The 27,516-nt window shown below is 33.7% G+C and overlaps 1 protein-coding gene across 3 annotated transcripts in view; it reads right to left on the bottom strand.

Moving 5' to 3' along the window:
• ROBO2 (roundabout guidance receptor 2) overlaps positions 1–27,516 on the bottom strand; it is a 1,246,741-nt gene that overhangs the window by 151,101 nt on the left and 1,068,124 nt on the right. For all 3 annotated transcript variants that reach the window (XM_045540457.1, XM_045540456.1, XM_045540455.1), the window contains exons 4-5: positions 24,685–24,805; positions 6,301–6,439 (exon numbers count right to left, since the gene is read on the bottom strand). In XM_045540457.1, coding sequence (XP_045396413.1) covers positions 6,301–6,439; positions 24,685–24,805 — 260 coding nt within the window. The remainder of the gene's footprint in view (positions 1–6,300; positions 6,440–24,684; positions 24,806–27,516) is intronic.

Consider the following 27,516-nt stretch of genomic DNA (forward strand, 5'->3'; position numbering starts at 1 on the left):
CTTCCTAGAAGTAAAAATATGGGTGGCAACTTTCAGGCTTGGCAAAGTGACTGGCAAAATTTATAAATGAATCTATGTAATTTAAAAGCATAAGAGATATCTATTAAATAATAATATTGTATGTGTTTCTATGGAGATCATATGGCCAAAGAGAATGTGCAATTATTACATAAAAATTATATATTTTCTATTCTTCAGCATTAACTATTTTTTCCTTGTAGTTATCTGTATAACTAGTATATGAAGCCAATCAGGTGGATTTATAACACTGGAGCACTTTGTATGTGTATCCATTGTACAATGTACTATTACAGTGCTTTGAAATAGTTATATCCTTTCAATAACCCTTTGAGTTGGAATGTATGGCATAATTATTCATCCTGTGCAAATGAGTCAAAGCACAGAATAACCATTATTCTATTGCATTGCTGGTCCACATTTTCAGGATGTACAACATAAAGAGTTTAAATAGGTTCCTCAAAATCACACTTCTAATGAGTGGCAAAGAAATCTATCAAACATCATTTCCAGAAAATAGGGGTATAACTAAACATAGATGATCAAACAGTGGCAGAACAAGGTCTAAAGTCCAAAATCCCTTGCAACAGCTTAAATATGCTTTATGCTATTGTCATCTATATTAAAAGATCCCACGGTAGCTGGCTATGCAGTTACTAATTTTTTTCAGACAGAAATGGCTAAGACATTTGTATAGCACAAAAAAACGCACAATTTCTGTTTACCTTTTGCTTTATATTTCTGACTTTTAAGGACCAGTCTGTTTTTTCAGATGTTACTTACAATGTTTTATGTACATTGCTTTTCTCCTGTTCTTATTTTTTCCTTCTTTTACTAAAACCATTTTAATTGCCCGATCTTTACTAGCCAACCTAATCAGCATGGTTATTTATCAGAAGCCCAAATTACCACATGTCCTTGAAGCACACAGTGTATGTGAAGAAGGCCGGTCTCCTCAGCAGGGTTGCTGAGCACCTGTTCAGGATCTCTGCATCCCAGAAGCACATGCTCTAAACAATGGAGCTTCCAAACAATTAATATAAGAACATTTTCCAGGACTAAGCAAAAAGATCCACTTAGTGTAAAAATGCTACTAAAAAAGGGGGGGGGAATTATAAGTAGTTCTATTCAGTTATTCAATTCCTCTTCTTAAAGAATCATGCATTTATGTGAATCTCACATTTCATGGAACTAAAAACTCTAAAAATTCTCTCTTAAAATAGATTTCAATTTAGAAAAAGGAATTTGTCAGTGGGTTCAGGAAAATTGATAGAATTTTGCTCTATATATCTTGAAACTCTTATTCTCTAGCCCCTTTTCTATTTTTATGAAATATTCATGAATTATATCCACTATGTGCAAGCCATCAACTGCATTTAGAATTTGCAGGCATATATAAGAATGTAAATGGCATATTTTATTTCCTTTTTCCTCTGACAAGCTATTATGAACGTTCCTTTCTCTACTGTAGGTCCTTATAGATGAAGTTAGTGTCACTTTAGAGTTAGTTTAGAAAATAAATAAAAATGGAATAAAAAAGATCATGGAGCTAACTAATGGCAATATGCTAAAAATTATGTGATTGATGAAATATATGAAATCTGCTGTTTACAGTGCTTTAAAAGCTGCTAATAATTAGCTGAAATACAAACTCTTCTGACATGTCCAGATAAGAAATCACAATTAAATTAATCACACTACTTCTTATCCAAATTTTGAGAAGGTTTTTAAAAATTGTCATTAATGTTGGATTGAACAGAATATTGAAGTGTTGACATATTTCAATTTTTCTATTTCTTTGGTTGCAAATGTATTATATTGTGTTTCTTTATGTTAATACATGATATTTTTCACAGAGCTTCAGCACATATATGTTTTGGGTATAACAAAAATATATAACATCCTTATGTTATGATGAAACATGGCATAAGATGGAATATCGCCTCATTTATAATAAATACTGGCAACATCTACCACATAAAACATTTTGTGAAAAGATGTGTTGAAGGCACTTAATCATCAAAAGAGTACTAATAAGCAAAACATTCTAGGTTTGCCTGCAAAAGAAATATGTAATACCCAAGAAAGAAACTAACATTATGTTAGTTTACTTTCTTTAATATATACAGCATATAAATACTTTCCCACATTGTCCAATCTTGTTAATATAAAATAAAGAAATAAAGAATTGATAACAGTACATTTACCTTGCTTAAAATTAGCATTATAAATGCAGTAGGCACTTAAGAGATGTAGATAAACCTGAAAGTGCATCTTACACAATTTAAATTATGCTTTTAAAAAAGTGATTTTAAAAATCATAATCATTATGAACTATTTTAAAATGCTTTTTTCCTTCTTGTTTCTCCTACTCACTTTATTTTTATAGAGATATGTAAAATCTTGTCCCTAATAGATGAGTGAGTGTTGATTTATTTGAACACATATGTACTGAGATCCTCTGGGAAAAGTGAAACTTGGCACAGTATCAATATCCTTCCTAAAATATTCAATTGTGAAACAGTAATATCTTCAGAAGTTTCTGCAAGGAATTAATACTTTGGCAGTAACATGCATAATGTAAAAGATCCTTCTTATTTTATCCCTTGGTCATTTAAAAAATGTCCACATAACTTTTTCCTGGTTGGGCATAAAGGTTATTGTTAGACTTGCTGTGTTTCCTACCATACTGAAACATTCATCTAGTCAGAAAATGTTTTAATACAACTCACCAAGAGTATATTGTAATTTCATTAAATGTAGTTACTGAGAAAGGTCAGAAGTTTAAGTCTAAATAAAAGAAAGAGGCAGATGAGTACTACTAAAAAATATTTTCATGGCAAGGGAAAAAATACTTCCTTAATTCATCTCTGGTTACTGAAAGGTTGGTACAGTTATCTTCTTCTGTGTTGAAAGTTTAAATAGCTCTCACAGCATTTCATAAATTTAAACTTGAATTGAAAAGATTTTCTTGTCTCCAAAAGAAAAATAGTCACATATTACTTACATGGTAATTACAGGCTATGCAGCTGCCCTACAAAGCTTTACTATAAATGTGTTAAGCATGAACCACTACACAAACCTTATTCAAATTTCATTAAATGTTAAGCCAAAGAAATGTCATCCCCCACACCAATTGCGTATACAAGAACAATGGCCATCTCCATAGTCTGAGACCTAAATAATGTAATAGAATCAATGTTGTTGATTCAGTCTGTGGCTGCTGAAAAGTCTTTACTGTTATCCTTCACCAAGTAAAGAGGTCTCTTTCCCTCTCATTATGCATAAGTGAAGCTTATGCTAATACACAGAAATCTAGAGATGAATAAGCTTCTTTGAAATATCATTTAAAGATTGGAAATTCAAGAAAAAGTGCATGCTTCTATCATGATAAAAATTCTGACCTCAATTTCTGTATTGCACTGATCCTTGCTTTAAGCCTTTCTAACATAACAATTTAAAGCTTACACAGCACTTCCATTTGCCTAATATTTTAAAAACATTTAGCTGGTTACACAAAGTACTGCAGCAGTATCAATCCAGTAATAAGAGAATAAAGACTCTGAAGCTATGAAAATGTTTTAAAGGGAGTCAGCGGAAGTAAGATTTCTCAAAATTTCAATCTTGGCTTAAAGGACTTGATATCATAGATTGTGAAAATGTAGCTTGAATACTGTTGTTTGATATGCATGTATTATTTTAACATTGGGGCAAATGAATTTGGGCAGATTTGGAGAATAGTGTAGCAGCTAACGTGGTCTGATTTATGACCTAAGATCAATAGTCAACTCAGAAAAATCAAACTAGTCTTGATTAAGTTTTCTTTTACCTTAATTCAGAAACATAGATTTCTCTTACAACTTTCTATTTTTCAATCCTTTTTCAACTTGATCTTGTTTAATGTTTTAAAATTGACAGGGTCACTAGTGCTGTTATGTGGATATCGTGTACTGCCAATACAATGTGATGAGAACACTTCAGCTCTGTGACATTCCTTTGGAAAACCCATAACCTCAGTCTAATATGAGGAAACGCTAGACCAATCCAAGTGTGGGGGCATTCTAGGGCATACATAGCCAGTACTTCTCTTCAAGATGGTTAAGGTCATGAAAACTAGAAAACACTAAGAACCTATCTCAGACCAAAGACTGGGGTGACATGACAACAAAAGGCAATAGCCAATAGTCTAACCATACCTAACTAAATAAATACCCTGGATTGGATCCTGGAGCAGAAAGAAGACATTTATGAAAAACTGGTGAAATCAAAATAACTGTAGTTAATTATTACATATCAACATGTGTTCATTAGGTGTGCCAAATGTTTCATTGTCATGTAAAATGTTAGCAGTAAGGAAAACTGGGTGCAGGGTAAACCAGAATTCTTTGTAGTAACTGTAACTTTCCCATAAATTTCAAATTATTCCACAATTAAAGGTATTCTTTTACATGGACACAGATGTGTATTTCCAGTAACTGAAAATCAACCTTAATCTACACTAGGGTAAATTTTAAAATATAACTATTTCCCTATTCTTACATTAACATTTAAAAATCATCTATTATGTGCTGTTAAATTTGAAGAAAATTATTGACTACACATAGAGGATGGACACCAACAACTTAATTCTGTAAACTCTCCTTGCTATTTAGCTTGCTTCTCTGCTAAGATGGCATAACGAAAATCACATTCACAAACCCAAATAGATGTCTGGCATTAAAATGATGAAGGAAGCACAGAAGTGACTTTCCCTATTACGTAGGCTGAAAAACTAACTGAATTAAAATGTTCCCTTGTTTTATTCCTATAGAGTGTAAAGAATCTCTCACTGACTATTTAAAATTTTTGGTTCATTTGAAGTCAGTACTGTTGATGACATGACTTTGGAAAGAAAGTATAGTATCACAGACCTAGGGATATATAAAATTGAGATTTTGAAGTGAATGTATAAATTCAGGAAAGTAATGATAGTGGTGAAACACACAAAAGGTATATGGCCTCTGTGGAAGCATGCTTAATTTCAATCAGTTAAGTAAAACCTATTTTTTTTTTAAAAAAAAAGTAAAATTAGAAAAAAAGGAGGAGATGCGGCTGGGTGCGGTGGCTCACGCTTGTAATGCTAGCACTCTGGGAGGCTGAGGCGGGCGGATTGTTTGAGCTCAGGAGTTCGAGACCAGCCTGAGCAAGAGCGAGACCCCATCTCTACTAAAAATAGAAAGAAATTATATGGACAACTAAAAATATATATAGAAACAATTATCTGGGCATGGTGGCACATGCCTGTAGTCCCAGATACTCGGGAGGCTGAGGCAGGAGGATTGCTTGAGCCCAGGAGTTTGAGGTTGCTGTGAGCTAGGCTGATGCCATGGCATTCTAGCCAGGGTGACAGAGTGGGACTCTGCCTCAAAAAAAAAAAAAAAAAAAAGGAGGAGGTGCAATTTTATATAGACAATGATTAGAGTGGTTGTAAACGCTATGATTTCAGCAGGTAGGATGAGGAGGAAGGCAAAACAAATCTTAAAGATAGAATTGCTCATTGTATTTTAAAAAAAACACTCAAATGATGTGTTTGATCCTAAAGGTCAAGGTCTTAGACAGAAAAATTTAGAAAACAAAAATGTTTAAATTAGTTTTATAAAAAATGACAAGCATATTTGGGTTCTGTAAAGGTGTTGAGAGACTGGGTTTTAGGGTCTTGTGATGAGAAGAATAGGAAAGGGATAGAAGAGAAGGTCTCCATGAAGACATATAGCAAGGAAGAAAGTGACAGGAGTTCCCCATGTGACAAATCCCATGTGTGGATAGTAAAGTCAACTACTTGCTGCCTTTTCAGTGTTGGGCTCAGCGATCTTTCCTGTACTCCAGATCTTAATGTCAGCTATGCTCAGCAGTCTTTTTTCAGTGATGCTTTTGACAATATAGGAAGGCAAATGGTACCCAGAGTCAGGTGAAGCTTTGTGGAGACAGGGCAAGTGGTCAAGCAGGAACAAAATGGCATCCCTCCAAGGGGCCATGAGAAAGAAAGCACCTCAGGAATCTGTAGTATCTGGATGAAGTGAAGGATCAGGCATTAATCTGAATATTCATTGAAAGAGTGACATCAAAAGCCTGAGGACTTTAAAATCCAAACAGTGGATATGTGGTTTGAGTATGTAAATACCACATGTATGAAAATAATACCCCAAGACATAGGAGTGTTTGGTGGTGGAATTTTGGCTGTCTTTTTCTTTTGTAATTATTCATTGGTTATCAGACAATTTTCCATCCATATGATGTTCTTACCTTCCTCTTGGCAAGTCTGCATCATCCTTTTTCCACCTCACAGTTGGTTGAGGATCTCCCTGGACCTGACAACGAAATTCTACAACTTCCTCCTCCAGCACCACCTGGTTAATTGGCCTCCTGAGAAATGTGGGTCGTTCTTAGGGAAAAGAAAACAAAAACAAAAACAAAACAGTAAAATGACAGGAAATTTTTTGCATATTTTAAGTAAATTATGAAAAAAAGCAAAGGAAACATGTAGTTCATCTTTGGTATAAAGGTACGTAAATCTCTATGTCAGCTAGGTCTTGATAAAGCCTTACAAATCCAAAATAATTGAATAAAATGAAATATTTTGGAACACCAGAATAGTTATGGTTTGTAAATAAGACCATACAACCTTGTATAAAAAATATTAAATTGATTTTTCTGTGAATTCCTGAACTAAAGTGGATAGGTGGATCCTATCATAAGAAATTAGAACACAGTTTTACAAAAACAAGGAGACATGAAAAAAATGATTAATCTATTATCAAATCTTATAGTAGAAAATCTAAAAGTTGAAATGATGGGAAACCTTAGAAAAGAAACATATTATTATTCCTCAAGAATGCTAGAGAAAACCAAAAAATGTGTGCTATCACACGTGTTATCTAAATTTTCCCACTTAAGATATTATTTGACAGGGACCCAATACACTCATGAATATTTTCATCTCATTTATGGAAAATTGTCTACCTGATATTTTTTCCTTATTACAAAGACCATCATTATTAATTATTGCAAACTATTTACAATCATCATTTTCTAAGATCTTCTTCCATGGTTTCCTCCTAAGTGTTCAAGACATTTACCCATTTTTACCTTATGCAATTTTTGTTTTTAATTTCTTCTGCATTCTCTTTTAGCATATCCATTTTTTATTCTTTTATTAATCAGTACTTTGCACTGTTAAATTGTATTCTAACACTCCTCTATGTAAAGATAGAGGAGAATAAATCACTATCCATAAAAATCTTACTATCTAAGAAAAATACAAAACAAAAAGTAGTTTTATCTATCTCCAAACATTTGCACTCCTTGTACAGTTTCCTCCTTCTTTGATAATAGTCTGACATTGGAAAAATTACCATTTAAATTTTGTTAGCACATGTCTCCAAATTATAGGCAAGTCCAATATTGCTACTTATTGAGGTAGAAAAAGGACTAAGTCAAGAAAGAGAAAAATGATATCCATAAGGAGTTGATACAGTTTATCTGGCCGTCTGGACATATTAACCACTTGGGGCTTTAGTTTCAAAACTTCTGATTTAGAATTTTGAACACAGCGATGCAGAAACTGAAATGCATTTAACACAAAACCTTCAAAGACAATAAATTACTTCAGATAGCTTATGTATAGAGAGTATATGATTCTATTGACTAAATAAAGATCTATATTTATAAAACAAATGTGTAAGTTGCAAGAGAAATATTTTATTGCAATAAAGCCAACCATTTCTGGCATTTAGAAAGAAGACAAGTGTATCTCTCCGAGAATTTGACAGTAGGGATGAAATTTTTTTCAAAACACAGACCTGCATATGTCCCAGTGTGTGTACTCTGAGAATCCAAAATCCCAAGCCATAAATCAATGCAAATAGGATTTTATAATGGAAAGTATTTTAATACATAATTTATAAACAATCCATAAAAAAAAACTAAAGAAAAACATGGTTGCTTCTAAAGATTTTAGGCAGTCATAATTAATTAGCAGCAAAGTGTGCCCCCTAGACAACAGGAAAAATCTGCACATTGGATGAAATGATTTAATGTTATTCTTTGGTACTTTAGACACTATGTGCCCAAAACAGCTATTTTAGGGCTAGTGTAGTTGATACTGAGCTTTCAATTCTGGCAGTAAATAGGCAATAGCATTAGTGTATTCTTATTAGTGTGCCAAATGTTAGTAGTAAAAATGAGTCCTTAGCATGAGAAGAAGAATTGACTTTTTCTCTGCTATTGCATGGGGCTATTCGTGCAATTATCTAAAAACTGCATTAACTCAATGTTAAAGAAGTTTAAGTCACTACTGATATCACTTGAGATTTAAAAGTGATTTGTCAGGAAGAGACCCTTCCTGGTCCTTCTGATTTTAACAGGAGTATCATACTATAACCTAACATAGGGATGAACAAGCTAGAGAAGTCTTTCTCTCATCCACTTATTCATTCAGAACATGTTACCACAGCCTGTCCTACAGGCTTCGAGCTCAATGGCCAAGCTGGTGAATGGCCAGCAGCTTGGTTTCATCCAGGAAATTGATGGGAGACAAAACTAGGCAGATACATAGCGAGTGGCAAGACCAAGGGCCTTGTCCTCCATGTCACCCAGTGTGAGCTCTGCCCTGAGGGTGATAGCTGCTGAAGGACTTTAAGCAAGAGAGAAACATTTTTTAATAATCATATGAAAAAGATCCTGTTTTCAGTTCTGTGAAAGATAAACTAGAAGAGAAACATAAAGCAGTGAATTAAGTCAGAGTATTGTTATAAGAAACTATTTCTGCTTAAACTGACACAGTGGTTCTCAGAATACGGAAAAGGGGACAGATTCAAGAGATATCAAAATTGGAATTTGGATGTGGAGGGTGAAAAAGAAAACCTAGAAAAGATTCTCAACTTTCAGTTTAACAAATTGAAATAGACTGGCAGATAAAACATGGATATTGTGTGCATGTATATTTCTGTGTGTGTGTGTGTGTGTGTGTGTGTGTGTGTGTGTGTGTGTGTTTGTGTAAGATCCTTTCATTGCAGAAACAATAGGTATGAGAAAAATGAACCTTTTTTGCTTAAGCCATTGTTAGTCATGTTTCTATTACTTAAAGTCAAATTAATTATAAACAAAATAAATGAAGCTACTCCTATAAAGGAAGGGGAAATAAAAATATATATGATCATATTTGTATATATAACTCTTGGATTTAAAAATATATATAAGTAAAGAATAAAAAGAAACTTCTTAAGCCTTATGAAGATATTTTCCCAGAAATTAAATGCCAAAATTGTTTTAAAAAGTAAAATACAAAAGCCATGCCCATTGAAGCCAGGAATAAGATGGACATGTCAACATTAGTAAAGAGTAATAAAAAGAAAGCAAGTGTGAGTTTTGAAGAACCAAAATAACCATTACATGTGGATAATCTATAATACACAATGATACAGAACAATCAATTTGATAATTTAGAATTATCAAAGCAACAAAAATAAGTATACAGGATCATTGCAGCAATGCTGGCAGTATTGGAAAATAGGGGATTTTAGGATAAATTGTGGCAAGTTCATACACTGAAAAACTAATAAATCATTGGATATTAAAGCCACTTACCTATCTAATATGGAAAGTTTCATGACACTATTGCTGAGTATAAAATAAATTGCAAAACAGTGTGAGATTGCTTCCATCATATGTATATGTTCAGGCAAAGTTTTTGTATCTTTTCCTTGACATGCTACCAGTCACAAAATTGCAACATATAATTACTCTGAAGGGCGAACTTTACATTAGACATACCACAAAACTAAGTTACCTCTTCCTCCAGGGGACACTATCAGTATTCGTAAGGAGTTTTTGGTTGTCATACATATTCTAAGCCCCATTATTTTATAAGGATACACGTAGAAGTACCTCATTTATAATTTTAAGAAGAAGCAAGATATAGGATCCCTGATGCTGTTTTAATGAACCCAGCAAGTTACAGAACTTCACAATGAATCTTCCCTGATCCCTTCTGCCCTCAAGCAGAGTCTAGTTGCTTAGCAACTAGATAACCACGGGAGAGTATGTGGTATACAATTTTTGGAAGCTTGATATTGGCTCATGGTACAAAATGTAATTCAACTGATAGAAAAAATGGATACAAAGAATTACAGGGATGAAAGTCACATGACACATCAAAATGAGTTTTATACTTCATTATCTTAGGTAGGGCTGTCTAACAAAGTAACATGGGGATTTACTGAGATATTGGAATTTGGTCACAAATTATAAAGTATTAGTCTAAGAATTTCCATAGCATAATTTCCATCAATTATCTCTAAATTGTATAATTCATTATTCCAGTTATTTTCTGTTAATTATACTAAAATCACCTTCTGCTTTGCAATTTTCATAATTGCCTGGAGAAAACAATATGTCAAAAATTGTAGGTTTACCTAACATTTGTTTAAATAGAAGAATATTTTTGTAGTAATTGTTTTCCATTTCCTTAACCAGACATTATTTCCAGAAAATCTGAGAATCATACACATAATTAAAGACTAAAGAAGTTGTACAGGCTGAAAGTGTATTCTTTTCTGCTTTAAATCACTGAATTATTTTTATATATTTACTTTTTACTTTTTTATTTTTTCAATTTCTTTTATTAGAGAATATTAAAGGGGTAAAAATATTTTGGTTACATGGATGGCTTTTGTACTGCTTGAGTCAAAGTTATAACTGTGCCCATAACCCAGATAATTTACATTGTACCCATTAGGTATGATATCACCCATCCTATCCTCCCCCCTCCCATCTGAGACATGAGTCCATTGAGGTTTACTTCCATCTGTGCACATGAGTGCTGATTGGTTAGTTCCAATTTAATAGCGAGTATATGTGGTGTTTGAGTCTCCATTCTTGCGATATTTCACTTAGGAAGATGGTCTCCAGTTCCATCTAGATTGCTGCAAAAGGTATTCATTAATTTTGCTTTATGGTCGAGCATACTCCATGGTGTACATATACCACATTTTATCAATCCCCTCATGAATTGATGGACACTTGGGTTGATTCCACATCTTTGCAATTGCGAATTGTGCTGCAATAAACATTTGAGCACAGGTGTCTTTTTTGATAAAATGATTTTTTTTCCTTCTGGTAAATACCCAGTAGTGGGATTGCTGAATAAAATGGTAGGTCTATTTTAGTCTTCTGAGGAATCTCCATACTGCTTTCCAGAGAGGTTGCACTAGTTTGCAGTCTCACAAACAGTGTATAAGTGCTCATTTTTCTCCACATCCACACCAGCATCTATTGTTTTGGGACTTTTTGATATAAGTCATTCTCACTGAGGAAATGTACTATCTCATTGTGGTTTTGACTGGGATTTCTCTCATGATTACTGATGATGAGCAATTTTTCTTATGTTTATTGGCCATTAGTATATCTTCTTTTGAGAAGCTTCTGTTCATGACTTTTGCCCAATTTTTAATGGCATTCTTTGATTTTTTCTTGCTGATTTTCTTGAGTTCTTTGCAGAATCTGGTTATTAACCCTTTATTGGATGTATAGTATGTGAATATTTTTTTCCATTTTGCAGCTTGTTTATTTGGTTTGTTGATATTTTCCTTGGCTGTGCAGAAGCTTTTTAATTTAATTAAGTCCCATTTATTTATTTTTGTTGTTGCTGTGATTGCCCTTGGTTCTTTTTCATAAATTCTTTGCTTAGGCCGATATCTAGAAGAGCTTTTCAAACATTTTATTCAAGAATTCTTATAGTTTCCTGTTTCAGATTTAAATTTATTATATATCTTGAATTAATTTCTGTGAGTGGTGAGAGATATAGATGCTCTTTCAATTTTCTACATGTGGTTATCAAATTTGCTCAGCATCATTTATTGAATAGGGATTTTTTTCCCCATTGTATATTGGTGTCTACTTTGTCAAAGATCCGATGACAATATGTGGATGGTTTGATATCTGGGTTCTCTGTTCTGTTTCATTGGTTTATGTCTCTGGTTTTGTGCCAGTACCATGCTATTTTGGTGTTTTGGTTACCATAGTCTTGTAGTATAGCTTAAAGTCTGATAAGAGATGTCTCCAGATTTGCCCCTTTTGCTTAAGTTCCCTTTGGATATTTGAGGTCTTTTCTGGTTCCAAATAAAGCATAGAATTATTTTTTCTCTAACTGTGAAATCTGACATTGGTATTTTGATGGGGATTTCATTGAATCTGTAAATCACTTTGGGTTGTATGGACATTTTAACAATGTTGATTCTGCTGATCCATGAGCGTGATACATTTTTCCATTTGTTTACTTCATCTGCAATTTCCTTCCTCAATGATTCATAGTTCTTTTCGTAGAGATCTTTCACCTCCCTGGTTAAATATATTCCTAGGTATTGTATATTCTTTGTATTTTGAAAGTTATTGAGTCTTTGATTTGATTTTCAGCTTGACTGTTGTTGACGTATAGGAATGCTACTGATTTGTGTCATCATGTAATGGTAAAGGGAGCAATTTTTCAAGAAAAAATAACAATCCTAAATATTTATGCACCTGACACAAGTTCACCCAGATTCATAAAGCAAAACCTACTAGATCTAAACAAAGTGATAAAAGCAACATCATAATTGCTGGTAATTTCAATACCTTACTGAAAGAACTGGACAGATCCTCCAAGAAGAAAGTAAATAAACACTGGACTTAAATAGAACTCTAGAGCAAATGGGACTAGCAGACATTTACAGAACATTTTACTCCAAAACTACTAAATACACATTATTCTCATCAGCACATGGAACATTCACTAAGATTGATCACATCTTAGGCCACAAAACATGTCTCAACATATTAAAAAAAATAGAAATTATGCCATATATCTTCTCAGACCATAGTGGAATAAAATTAGAAATCAACTCCAACAGAAACACTCAGTTCTACACAAAATCATGGAAATTAAACAAGCTACTGCGAATGATTATTGGGGTCAAGGAGGACATTAAGGTTGAAATTTAAAAATTCCTCAAACTAAATGACAAAAGGGACACAAGTTATCAAAGTCTTTGGGATTCAGAAAAAGCAGTCCTAAGGGGGAAATTCATAGCCCTAAATGCCTACATCAAAAAGACAGAAAGAACACAAATCAACAATCCAATAAAACATCTCAAGGAACTATGAAAAGAAAGAACAAGCCAATCCCAAACCCAGCAGAAGAAAAGAAATAACTAAGGTTAGAACAGAACTAAATGAAACAAAAAACAAAAATATAATACAGGAGAGTAATGAAACAAAGAGTTGGTTCTTTGAAAAGATAAACAAAACTGGTAGACCTCTCACTAAATTAACCAAAAATAGAAAAGAAAGGACCCAAATAAGCTGAATCTGAAATGAAAAAGAAGATATTACAACTGATACCACAGAAATACAAAATATTGTCTATGAATACTATAAAAATCTCTATGCACATAAACTCAAAAAAGTTGAGGAATTGAACAAATTACTGGAAACACACAACCTCCCAAGACTCAGTCAGGAAGAAACAGAATTCCTGAACAGACCAATAACAAGCAATGAGATTGAAGCAGCAATAGAAACTCTTCCAACCACAAAAAGTCCAGAACTAGATGGTTTCACAGCTGAATTTTATCAGACCTACAAAGAAGAATTGGTACTCATATTGCAGAAATTATTTCATAACACTGAGAAGGAATAAATGCTTCTCAACTCATTCTACAAAGCCAGTATCACCTTGTTACCAAAGCTAGGAAAGGACACAACAAAAAGAGAAAACTGTAGACCAATATCCCCCATGAATATAGTGGCAAAGTTCTCAATCCTAGCAAACCAAACTCAGTAGCACATCAAAAAAAAAAAAAAAAAAATCCACCATGAACAAGTGGGCTTTATCCCAGGAATAGAAGAATGATGCAACATACGTAAATCCATAAATATGATTCACCACATTAAAAAAAAAGCAAAAACAAAGATCATATGATCATCTCAATATACACAGAAAAAGCATTTGACAAAATTCAGCACCCTTTTATGATAAGAACTCTTAAAAAATAGGCATAGCTGTAACATACCTCAAAATTATGAAAGCCATATATGACAAATGCACAGCCAACATTATACTAAATGGAGAAAAGTTGAAAGCACTCCCACTCAGAACTGGAACAAGAAAAGGTTGCCTACTGTAACCACTTCTATTCAACACAGTGCTGGAAGTCCTAGCCAGAGCAATCAGGCAAGAAAAGGAAATTAAGAGTATCCAAATGGGGAAAGTGGAAGTCAAACTGTCACTCGTTGCTGATGATATGATCTTATATCTAGAAAACCTCAAAGTTTCCATTAAGAGACTCCTGGAATTGATAAAGAAATTCAGCAAAGTCTCAGCCTGAAAATGTTTTCTTAGATGCTTTCCATTGCTAATAGAAAGCATCTAATGGTGCTGCTGTCACCATAAGCCAAATACAAAGCTAAGTTCCTTTCAGACACAAATTACAAAAATTACAAGAAAGTGCCTTGGGTCTCTCCTCTTGTCCTAAAATCATCTGCAAAGAAACTAAAATTTAGAAGGATTAGAACATATGTTGATAACAGAACCAGCCATTAAATTGATAAGTGATTATGCTCAATATCTATTAATGCCCACAAACTTTGTACACATGAAGCTCTGTACAATAAATATAAATAAGTATGAAAATCTTGAACTATTGAATAATAAGCAAACTTAATTTTAAGGCATGTCAAAATAAGGTCACTGATTTTTCCGTGTTATAACCTTATGCCTGACCACATATTGAAAAACAAAGGGAGAAATCTTGAGGGCTGTTTGCTGACTGCTTATCGATTAGATTAGAGTCTCTCTGACCGTGTTGATTTCTAATTATATAACTGTGGAGTGATCAGAGGCAATGTCTCTGCCAATGCAATTAACATTTTTTATGTGAGATTAACTGGATTGGAATCACCTGCATAACTTGCTTACAAGGTTAATGTCTCTTGAGACAGTAGTGTTGTTTGCCAGTATATTACTCTGTAAAGTACAGCTTTCAAGTAGTCTTGTCAATTTTGTTCCAAATTGGCATTTTGAAAAATCCAACTTTATATGCACATATAATAAAATCAAATGCCAAGTTTCATTGTAGTTATGTCAAAAATATTCAGAAAGCAAAATGTTCAATTTAACAAAAAATATCATAAATATGAAATGTGGCTGCATAATCTCTCTGAAGTTTCTTATTTACATGCTGTAATGAAGGAAATTAGGTGCCATATGAAGAAGTTTCTCTCTTCAACAGTATTCAGTCATTGAAAATGGCTGTAAAGTTGTCAATGGCTGTGGTATAACAGCTATTTCTACAACGAGTAGCAATTTTAAAATAAACTTTGCTTGACATTATAAAAGTAGTGTTGTGACGATAATTACATAGGTAGAGTCTTTTAAGTCCTGCACGACCAAAGCTATAAAAGGACATTAGAGCTAACCATTGCCTGTAAACCTTATCTTGACTTTAGCTGCCCCAGAAAGACCCGCCACCCTGTAGTGTCTCTTAAATTAGGAAGTCGAATGTCTAACCCCAATAGGTCTCCTTTTATTTCACTGAGCATGTATGAGGTGAGGACTGGTTTGATAGTCATTGAATCTGAATTATCATGTCCTTCATGGGTGATAATCATCTGGCCATTTGAATGCAATTAAATACATCCTTACTGCATTTTTTTTCTTAGAATTTTCTTGCCTGTGAGAAATCATCCTATTAAGCAAAGACAAACACATAAATGTTCACAGAGGAAAAAATGCCTTTCTCTTCACATTTCAGAGACAAGTTCCATGTTATCAGTGATAACATGATATAATAATCCCACTGAGCACAGGAGCCCTGTCCATTAATCTCACCAGTATATTTAAGCACTTAAACAGGTCTTGGGACATAGCAGATGCTCAATAAATATACTCAAGAAAGAATTATTTTGCTAACAATAATCTTGACTTCAATAATACCTTATGTTTTAAATTCTTAAATGAATGCCATAGGTTATCAATAAAATATTGATGTTTCTTAATCTTTAAGAAATATTAAAGAAAGCTTAACATTAAGCTTTATCTTAAGATGTCTCAAGTAGTCTCAGACCATCAATTATTATCTCTCATCCAATGAGTGAACATCAGCATCAACAGCTGCAATCTCTGTCTTCATCCACAGTGAAATATCTAGTTCCTAATCTGAACATGCCACAGGGGAAATCATCAGTTGGCACAGAGTTTCCAAAAGTCTTTTTGGTAAACAGCAACTAAATATGACTAATCTACAATAGTTCACATGCCATTTGAAGAAAGCTTACAGTGCATACAACAGAAAACAATGCAGTGAGGAGTGGGGAGAAAGAAACTAAGATACAATAAAAACAGGGACACATTAAAAGAACATTTTACTTAAAAATTACCTGTTGTTTTAGAAACATACCATGTATCTTCTCAGACCATAGTGGAATAAAACTAGGAATCAATTCTAAGAGAAAGACTCAATTCAACACAAAGTCATAGAAATTAAACAACATCATCCTAAATAATTGTTGGGCCAATAATGAAAATAAGACGGAAATCAAAAAATTCCTTGAACTTAGCAACAAAAAGGGACACAACCTAGTAAAATCTATGGGATTCAGAAAAACCAGTCCTAAGGGTACAATTCTCAGTCTTAAAATGCCTACATCAAAAAGACAGAAAGATCAGAAATTAAAAATCTAATGACATCTCAAGGAACTAGACAAGAATGAGCAAACCAAACCCAAAGCAAGCAGAAGATAAGAAATAACTAAGGTCAGAGTAGAACTAAATGAAATGAAAAACAAAATAACAATACAAAGAATCAATGACACAAAAAGTTGGTTCTTTGAAAAGATAAACAAAATTGATAGACCTCTTGCTGGATTAACCATGAATAGAAGAGAAATGATCCAAATAAGCTCAATCAGAGAAAAAAAGGAGATATTACAACTGATACCACAGAAATACAAAATATCATCTGTGAATACTATGAAAATCTCTATGCACATAAACTCAAAAAAATACAGGAAAAGGGAAAATTCCTGGAAATACACAACCTCCCAAGACTCAATCAGGAATAAATAGAACTCCTCAACAGACCAATAATGAGCAATGAGATTGAAGCAGTAATAAAAATGTTTCCAATAAAAAAAGCACCAGAACAGATGGATTCACAGTCGAATTTTACCAGACCTACAAAGAAGAGCTGGTACCCATAATGTAGAAATTATTTCACAACATAGAGAAGGAGGGAATCCTCCCCAACTCATTCTATAAAGCCATTATCACTTGACAACAAAGCCAGGAAAGGACACAACAACAACAACAAAAAGAAAACTACAGACCAGTATCCCTTATGAATATCAATGCAAAAATCCTTACTAAAATACTAGCAAGCCAAATTCAATAGAACATCAAAAAAATAAATAAATAATCCACCATGACAAAGTGGGCTTTATCCCAGGGATGCAAGTATGGTACAACGTACATAAATCAATAAATGTGGTTCACCACGTAAACAGAAGCAAAAACAAAGATCATATGCTCATCTCAAGAGATGGAGAAAAAGCATTTGGCAAAATTCAGCATCATTTCATGATTAAAAAAATACCCTCACCAAACTATATTTCAAGAATTAAGGAATATATTTCAAGATTATGAAAGACATATATGACAAACCCACAGCCAATTCATACAGAATAAGGAAAACTTGAAAGCATTCCCACTAAGAACTTGAACAAGACAAGGATCCCCATAGTACCACTTCTATTCAGCATAGTGCTGGAAGTCCTAGCCAGAGCAATCAGGCAAGAGAAAGAAATTAAGTGTATCCAAATGGGGAAAGAGGAGGTCAAACTATCACTGTTTGCTAATGACATGATCTTATATCTAGAAAATCCAGAAGACTCCACCGAGAGACTCCTGGAATTGATTGGTAAATTCAGCAAAGTCTCAGGTTACAAAATCAATGTACACAAATCAGTACCATTCCTATACACAAACAATCAAGCTGAGAGTCAAATCAAAGAGTCAGTACCATTCACAATAGCTACAAAAACATAAAATACCTAGGAATATACTTAACCAAGGATGTGAAAGATCTCTACAAAGAGAACCACAAAACATTGGGGAAAGAAATTACAGATGACACAAAGAAATGGAAAAACATATCATGCTCATGGATCGGCAAAATCAGCATTGCTAAAATGTCCGTACTACCCAAAGTGATCTACAGATTCAATGAAATCCCCATCACAATACCAATGGCATATTTCACAGATATTAAAAAAAAATAGTTCTATGCTTCATGTGGAACTAGAAAAGAGCCCGAATAGCCAAAGCAACCTTAAGCAAAAAGAGCAAAATTGGAGGCATCACATTACCAGAATTCAAACAATACTACGAGGCTATAGTAACCGAAACAGCATGGTATTGGCATAAAAATATAGACACAGACCAATAGAACGGAACAGAGAACCAGATATAAAACCATCCACATACAGCCAACTGACCTTTGACAAAGCAGACAACAATATACACTTAGGAAAAGAATCCCTATTCAATAAGTAGGGGAGAATTCAATAGCCACATGCAGAAGATTGAAACAAGATCCACATCTCTCACCACTAACAAAAATTATTTTAAGATGGACAAAAGGCTTAAATGTAAGGCATGAAACCATAAGAATTCTAGATGAAACTATTGGAATAACCATTCTAGATATCAGCCTAGGCAAATAATTTATGAAGAAGACCCCAGTGGCAATCACAGCAACAACAGAAATAAATAAATAGGACTGGATTAAATTAAAAAGCTTCTGCACAGCCAAGGAAACTATCAAGAGATCAAATAGACAACTACAGAAGGGGAAAAAATATTCGCAAGCTATACATCTGATAAAGGGCTAATAAGCAGAATCTATAAAGAACTCAAAGAAATCAACAAGAAAAAAAACACACCACCCCATTAAAAAGTGGGCAAATGACATGAACAAAAACTTTTCAAAAGAAGACAGATAAATGGGCAACAAACATATTAAAAATGCTCAATGTCACTAATTATCAGGGAAATGCAAATCACAATGAGAGAGCACATTTCCCCTGTTAGAATGGCTTTTATTAAAAAGTCCAAAAACAATAGATGTTGGTGTGGATGCAAAGAGAGGGGAACACTTATCAACAGATGCAGAAAAAGCATTTGACAAAATTCAGCATCATTTCATGATTTAAAAGAAACCCTCAACAAACTATATTTTAAGAATTAAGGCATATATTTCAAGATTATAAAAGACGTATATGACAAACCCACAGCCAATTCCCACTGTTTGTAGGACTGCAAATTAATATAACCTTTATTGAAAACAGTATAGAAATTCCTCAAAGAACTAAAAGTAGACCTACCATTTGATTCAGCAATCCCACTACTGGATATTTACCCAAAGGAAAAGAAGTCATTTTATCAAAACACACCTGCAGTCCAATGTTTATTGCAGCACAATTCACAATTGCAAAGATGTAGAATCAATCCAAGTGCTCATCAGTTTATGAGTGGATTAACAGAATGTGGTATATGTACACCATGGAATACTACTGCGCCATGAAGAAGGATAAATTAAGGTCTTTTCCAACAATTTGGATGGAAGTGGAGACTACTATTCTAAGTGAAGGATCTAATAAATTGAAAAACAATCACCACATGTACTCCCTATTAAACTGAAACTAACCAAGGAGCACACGTGCACAGAGGGAAGTAAAACTCAGTGGAAACCAAACAGGAGGGAGAGGTTAGGATGGAATGGGTAAAAACCTACCTAATGGGTACAATGAACACCATCTGGGTGATGGGAACACTTATACTCCTGACTCTTACATAACAAAATCAGGAAACGTAAGCAAAATATTTGTACCTTCATAATATTTTGAAATAAAAAAAAAAAAAAACTGTTGTTAAAATGCTGTCACACAAGGGAAGTTATAACACCCATGAAACAAGAACAAGATGGTATAAATAAAGAAGAATTAGAGAAAAGAAAAACCTAGAAGGTTGAATATCTAACTAATGAATCATGTTTGACAGAGAAAAGTAATAGACAAAATAGAAAGAAAATGTCATTGAATTGTTTTTGGTTGAGAGTTTTCAGATGAGATTGCTCATCAACCCAGGGAAAGAAAAAAGTGTCGAACCAACACATAGTATTGAAACATTTCAGAACACTGGGCTAAAGAGAGAGTACAGAACATTTGGGAAGAGAGGGAAAGAAAAGAAAACTTATCACATATAAAGACATAGGAATCACAATCATAGAAGATTTTCAAGAGCAGCATTGGAAGCTACATGATATTGAATATTCTGAGCAATACTTTTTTAAACTTGAATCTGTAACTAAAACATAATTCTAAACTGATTTCTATTTAAGTGCTAGATAGAATAAAAGCATTTTAGTTTGGAATCTGCTCCAGGCTCTATTCAAGCAGAAAGCAGTTGATAATCACTTTTGAATAGAGTGGTTACCCAAGAAAAATAAAAACAAAAACAAAAACAAAACAAATATAAGATGTAGAAAACAAATCCAGCATCAGAGAAAAGAAAGACATAATCAGTTTCAGTTTATGGGACAGACCTAAACAACATCTATCCCAGCTGGACTGGGCAGGAGGTCTGCAGCTTTCAGGAAGGCCATAGTGAAGGGAAACTTAACAGCTAAAGTGTAAAAAATAGATTTTATATACACTCAAGAGGCTAAAGTGGTGTATCTCTTGAGCCCAGGAGTTTGAGGCTGTAGAGAGCTATGTTTGGGCCATTGCACTCCAGACTGGGTTACAGATCAAGACCCCTTCCCTAAAAAAATTAAATTAATTAATTAATTAAATAAAAATACAAAATAGATTTTAGAAGATTTAAAAACTTCTGTTACAGATTTCAAGAATTCATGACAGGTTTAGAAAAACATAAGTAAAATGGGAAAAATGGATTTATTATTAATTCAAAGAAGAACAAAAATAGTGCCAGAAAAGAAATGCAGTCATAATAGTGTAACATTCAGCTCATAGTTGATAATATGTACATGGTTATAATAACTCAAATTCTAAATATCAATATAACTGATGTTTCTAAAGTTAGTATACTGGAAGTAGAAAAAGAAGAGAAAGTGGGATAAGAAGGTGTCGAAGGGGATATAAGTCGCCCAAATCATTATCTTCTAAAATAAGAAGTCAAATAATGTATAAAATTGACATATCAATAATTAGCAGAATAATTACCTATTCAGAAATATGGAAATAAGCCCCAGAAGAAAAAGATAAAACAGACTTGCAGGAAAATTCAAACATGAGAAATTTGTGCACAGGCATGATGTATGAGTGTGAGATAGTGTGTGTGGTGTGTGTGTGTGTGTGTGTGTGTGTGTGTGTGTGTGTGTTGAGGGAGGTGTGGGGTAAAATATTTCTGTATTTTGTGTTAAATTTTGTAATACTTAAACATTATGGATGTTTCACATAAACTCTGTTTTCATGTGTTACTTTGATAAACATTTAAAAATCATTTGAAAAAATACACATATCTTTTTCTGTTATTTAAAAGAAAAACAGTTAAATTTTGAATAGCAGACATCTGAAATCTACTCATTAGAAATTTGATTGTGTATTTCAATTTTAGTTTCTCTGACTTGACTTCAGGATCTTTAGTACTTAACATACATAAACTCCTAGGGTGTGTTCTTCATGAAAACATTTAGACTGTCCCATAGATTTTAGTGCCATTTTATATTATGATACATCTAATTTTTATATTTCATACTGCCCACTTAACTGGGATGTTATTTCATGGCCATAAAATATTGTAGAACATCAAAATGAATGTATAATTCATAGGGTGTGACAAACTAATTTTTTGAAAATTAGTTTGTATTTATCATGTCTTTGTCAGAAGGGCACATTTTTAAAACATAAGTTGAATTTTCAAACTATAAAACTTCAAATTCAAGCCCATTTACTAAAGAATCAAAATATTGGAAAAATTGAGAACATTTTTTTTCCCAGCAACGTGTCTCAGCAAGTAGCTGCTTATTGTATTGGAAAAGAACTTTTACTCCTTTCATTATTTTTCTTGCTATTTATAAGTGAATTATATTTTTTGAATAATTAAATATCATCAATTACTTTTTCTGTATAACATATCTTAAGGTAAAGATTGAGTTGTAAGGCACATTTTAAAATCTTCTGTAGCTACAAAACAGTTATAGTAGCCAGATTTATTAAAGTGGAATTGCTACCCCATGAAAATAAAATGGAAAGAGGTAGAAATGTAATCAGTTCTACTTTTATGAACATTGGGTTGGAAATGATAATATCTAACAATGATGAAATATAAAGAAGTTTATTAGAAAACATGGACTGGACGTAACAACACAAAAAATAAAATAAAGAAGGCCTCACTATAAATGTCACACTTTATTTTATGTTCTCTAAGAATGGAAAATCAAGGTATACAAAGGATCTCTCAGGCAATACTTGTCACATCCTTGATTGGGGTTTGGATGTTGTTTTCTTATCAATAATGGAATTTTAGTTTTTCCCTCAAATTAATATTGTACTTATAACCCCTAAGGTCAGTTCTGACTAGTTTACACCATCAGATAAACATTGCTCAGCTTCCTAAATCAATTCTTCCAGAGGAACTGCCTCTAGATAAATTCAATCTCTTTGGTTGATAGGTATTTTCAAAATAATTTAGAAGTTCTCCCATAACTCTTGACACGTTTAGAGATCCCCAGTAGTTCTCATCATGTCTTTAGGGAAAGTATGGTAAATATTTCATAGCACAGTCTCATTATTGGTAAGTCTAATTGCTTGGATAATGACTTTAAACCCCTTCAATTTCCTTCTAAAGGCAGTCTATGCTTCAGTAATGCTACATTTTTCTATTCCAAAGCTTTTGGTAGTTACAGAAAAATAGCAATGAGTGCTTCTTTAAATAGAAGAGCTGTACTTGTGGGCTTTCAATGCTAATGTTTAGTGGCCACTGATTTCATATCTTACCAGGCAAAACTGTATTATATTCATTACAGAGTGGAGCACATTTTGAGACTCTTACAGATGACTGCATGAAATTTAGGGGCAAACTGACACTTGTCTGAGCTCTGCAGGATAGAAATTTACATGCATACTTTGAACATTTTTATTTTTACTATTCAATTCCTTTAATGAATTATGGGATTTCTCCTGGCTCTGTCATTTGGGACTTCAAGCTGCTTATTATCCACAGGGAGTATTACCAGAGATTACTCAGTACTCAGAGTGATTGAAAAGAGTGGCCTGCACTCTGGTACAATTTCATAAAGCACAACCTTAGCTCTCAAATGTAATGGAAATCCTAATACTGCTCTTTCCATGTTGGTATTCTCCTTACACAAGGATGGCAGCTCCCAAACTGTAAAAGAATTTTCTTTAGGGACCTATGTAGGACTTTGGTGTTACACTTGGGTGTGTCCTAGAGTAATGACCAGAAATAGGGATCTTATCGTGCATAGAATAATTCAAAATCATAATGATCTCATTCACCTTAAAAAAATCACATATCTGCAATAGTGAAATATTTTATTAAGATATATTTATGTACATACATATGCATACATACACACACATATATGTGTGTGTATGTGTTCATACAGACACTTGAATGGAACTTTAAGATATTCTAGAGGAATATTACATTTCTAGCATCTTTAACATTCATTTTCCCCAATTTTCTGTCATTTTATTTCTCTTTCAATCTTCTCCAGTTGCCCAGTAGTTTCCTCACTTTTATTTATTTGGTCATCTTTGCTGTCCCCAATTTTCTCCTTCTTAATGCGTTCTATACAATTTCTGTGATAGAGTTTTTTACTTTGTAATTGAATTGCTCCAGCTAAAGAGTCTTTTGGTTCTTAAACTTGAAGAAAGATGAATATTATAACAAAATAGTTTATTTATGGGTCTTTTCTTACTTTTTGGTTTCATATATGTGTATAGATATAGTCTTTTTATCATGTGCTAAAACTATAAATACATCACTTTGAAATTTTTTAATTGGAAAAATTTTTTTTTTTTTTTTTTTTTTTTTGAGACAGAGTCTCACTTTGTTGCCCGGGCTGGAGTGAGTGCCTTGGCATCAGCCTAGCTCACAGCACCCTCAAACTCCTGGGCTTAAGCGATCCTACTGCCTCAGCCTCCCGGGAAAGAAAATGTTTTGCACTACACTCTATTTCTATAAAACCTTACCCTGTGTCTTGCACATAACAGATCCCTGATAAATGCATCACAGTGGAATGAGTGACTACCTTTAGACAGAGAAAATATCTCACGTAGACTTCAAGAAAACCGGTTTGTACGTTTTGATGAAAGGCAAAGTCCTATAAACATATGAATAAAGTAAGTAATGTTTCAAAAATGGTTTTCTTCACATCAAAGATTTTATCAGAAAGACAGAAAACAAGACAATTCTAATCTACCACTGCTTATCACAAGTCATGAGTAACTGTCCATGTATGGCGTGGCTTTTAGTGTTAATAACAATATTTAAAAGCAAAGGAAAAGCGGTTATACATAACAATGTGTAATTTAAAAAGAGAGTTTTACCGAAGACAGTCAACTCTGCTGGATCACTGTCTCTTTCTCCCACCATGTTAGTGCCAACACAGGTGTACATCCCTGCATCACTTTTTCTAGTATTGGAGATCATCAGTTTCCCACCACGTATCTGTTAAAATGAAACAAAAATAAAAGAGAAAGAAAAAGAAACAGGAAAGGAAAGGAAAGGTCATTAATAAATAATTCTGAATTATTAAGCACATTTTCTTTCCACAAGAAAGTAGCTGCATATCCATCACACAAACCCCTCCCATTATTTTGGCATCTCCCTGTGTGCTTGTTTTTCTTGAATTCACCCTCACTATACATCTCCATATTCCCTTCTTACAGAATATTACTTTAAGGCATCCTTCTTCTCTTTTGCCTGGTCCTATTTTGAGTCTTGTGATTTCCGCACATTAAATACCAGTAGTTAGTCCTCACACTGAGATTCAACTGAATGAATTGCTATTGTCATTTGTCATCAGGAAGAAAAAGTAGAAATCTGCTTTGACTGATATAATAAAATCTAGCTGACTCAGAAGGATTCAAGAAGTAATTTTTGATTATCTATAAGGGCTGGGCAGTGTTCTGGGTACCTGGAATGCAGTAGTAAACAAAATAGTAAAAATCTTTGCCTTCCTGGAGCTTATATTTCAGTGGTTAGTATTAATCATCTTTGTCTCATCTTAATTATAATTAAAAGATAATTTTTGATGAGAAGGGCAGGTTGGACAAAAAAAAATTTATAAAATGATGAATATGACTTGGTACAAATTATTGGCATCTAATTGGTTCTCTCTAAAGATTTCTTACATGAGAAGTATTTATTGATTGAATAAACAAATGCAATAATATTAAACTATCTATTTGCCAAAGGGGACATTATTAAAGCAGAGTTAGGTTTTTAGTAAGAGCCATCACTCATAGTTTCTTTTCCAGGTTTTTAATTTTGTTCATTTAAATTCAAAAGATCTTAACTTTACAATGATTGAGTGCTCCTAAAGAAATACCAGATAAGAACATGCTGGTTTCCTCCATTATATTTTAATTTCATAGGCAAACACAAATCATGTAAGTTGGTTCCCATCAGAGATGTTTCAAACTTTAAGTCTTATCATGTGATACAAAGGGACTTTCAACTTATTTTTACATTAGAGGAGAAGAACATCAACCTGTTCTCAATTATATCCACCAGGCTGTAATGATAGGTTATAAAAATGGCCATGGAGGCCATTTCTCCTCCTTTCAAAGCTGAGAGTGGCAATATGAGTTGACTTAATGAATGAAACTAAAGCAACTATTTCACTAGAAGAAAGTTGCTTGTGCATTGGGGCTTGTCTTTTCTTTCTCCATTTGGAACCCTGAGGCCATCATGGGAATCAGCCTGAGCTAGCCTGCTAGAAAAGAGAAGGCCATGAGGAGGAAAACTAAGACGCAGAGCACTGGCCAATTGCCAGACATGTGGATAAGTTCATCCTAGATTAGTTAGCCACCACAACACCTTTAAACAGGCTATAGGAGGATGAGAAAGTCTAGCAAAGATCAGCCAAGCTGGCTCCCATCAACTTTCCCACAGAATCAGGGTCTAAATAAAATGTTTATTATAAGTCATTATATTTGTGGGTGGCTTGTTGCAAAGCAAAAACCAAATGCTATAAAGATGAACCAGAAACTCTTGAACATAGATTTTACTCCATCACCAGAAGCACATTTTCACAAATTTGGTGCCCAAGCATGTAGATATCACTGTGTTAACAGTCAAGCTGGTGTTGCAGCTCAGAGAAATGATACCCCAAACTATGGTGCTTTGGCGTTCTGAGCACTTCGCATTAATGAAAATTGGAAGGTCTTAGAAGCTGCCTCAAAATCAATGTCTCTCTGACATTCCTTTGCCCCAACACTCCCCCCCACCCCCGCCCCCGAAGCACAGAGAGGGACTTTCTCTAAGGTTTTCTTTCTGTCTCAGGGAAATTCTTCCAAATGAAAAACAATTGCCTTAAATCCCCTGTCTGAAACCTCATTAACCAGGAAAGATTAATCTTAATCACCAAAGAAGAAACTAAAGGTCACTACCATGCCTGCTGGACAGACTTTTCATCTATTCTTCTAAGAGCTGTTATCTGAGAGACTTTATCTACATAGTAAGACCACCTTTGTTCACAATGCTGTTCTGCCCCTCACCTTCCCATAACTTGTCACCACCTCTCCCAGAGCCCAGAGGAACTTTGTTCCTGGCTATTGTCTGCTCTTTGGGCCCATTCATCTCCCCTAAAAATCATTCAGTCTTCTAAAATTGCCAACATCCCCCATTTCCCTCTCGCCTATGAAGAGGGTAATTAAGCTTCCACCATCTGGCCCTTCTTTGAGTTTCATACTTTGTGTGTCTCCCATGCGCTTGCACATTAATAAATGTGTATGCTTTTTCTTCATTAATCTATTGCAAGTTTATTTCAGCAGACTTAAAGAACTGAACTTTCAGAAGATGAAGGGAAAAATTCTCTTTGCCCCTATGCCAGAAACATATAAATATATGTTGTCATATCTTACATCGCTTATCTAGTTCTGCTTTATATTGTAATCACAATATGTACACAAGAAAATTCTTCATTTATAATATGGATATTTTTAAGATAATAGATACCAATAGCATATAAACTTTTGACTGAAATGACACCTTTATTCAGTCAAATGAGACATTTTCTTCAATAAAATACATTCACTCTCAATTATTGTACTGAATATACAAATTATACTACTAAATATCAGAAGATGGAGATACTATATATTTTATTTCAGTGGACTGCTTCTCCCTAAGAAACTTCACATACCAATGTGTGG

Source organism: Lemur catta, chromosome 1 (genome assembly GCF_020740605.2).
Source record: "Lemur catta isolate mLemCat1 chromosome 1, mLemCat1.pri, whole genome shotgun sequence".
In the NCBI taxonomy this organism is placed as follows: domain Eukaryota; kingdom Metazoa; phylum Chordata; class Mammalia; order Primates; family Lemuridae; genus Lemur; species Lemur catta.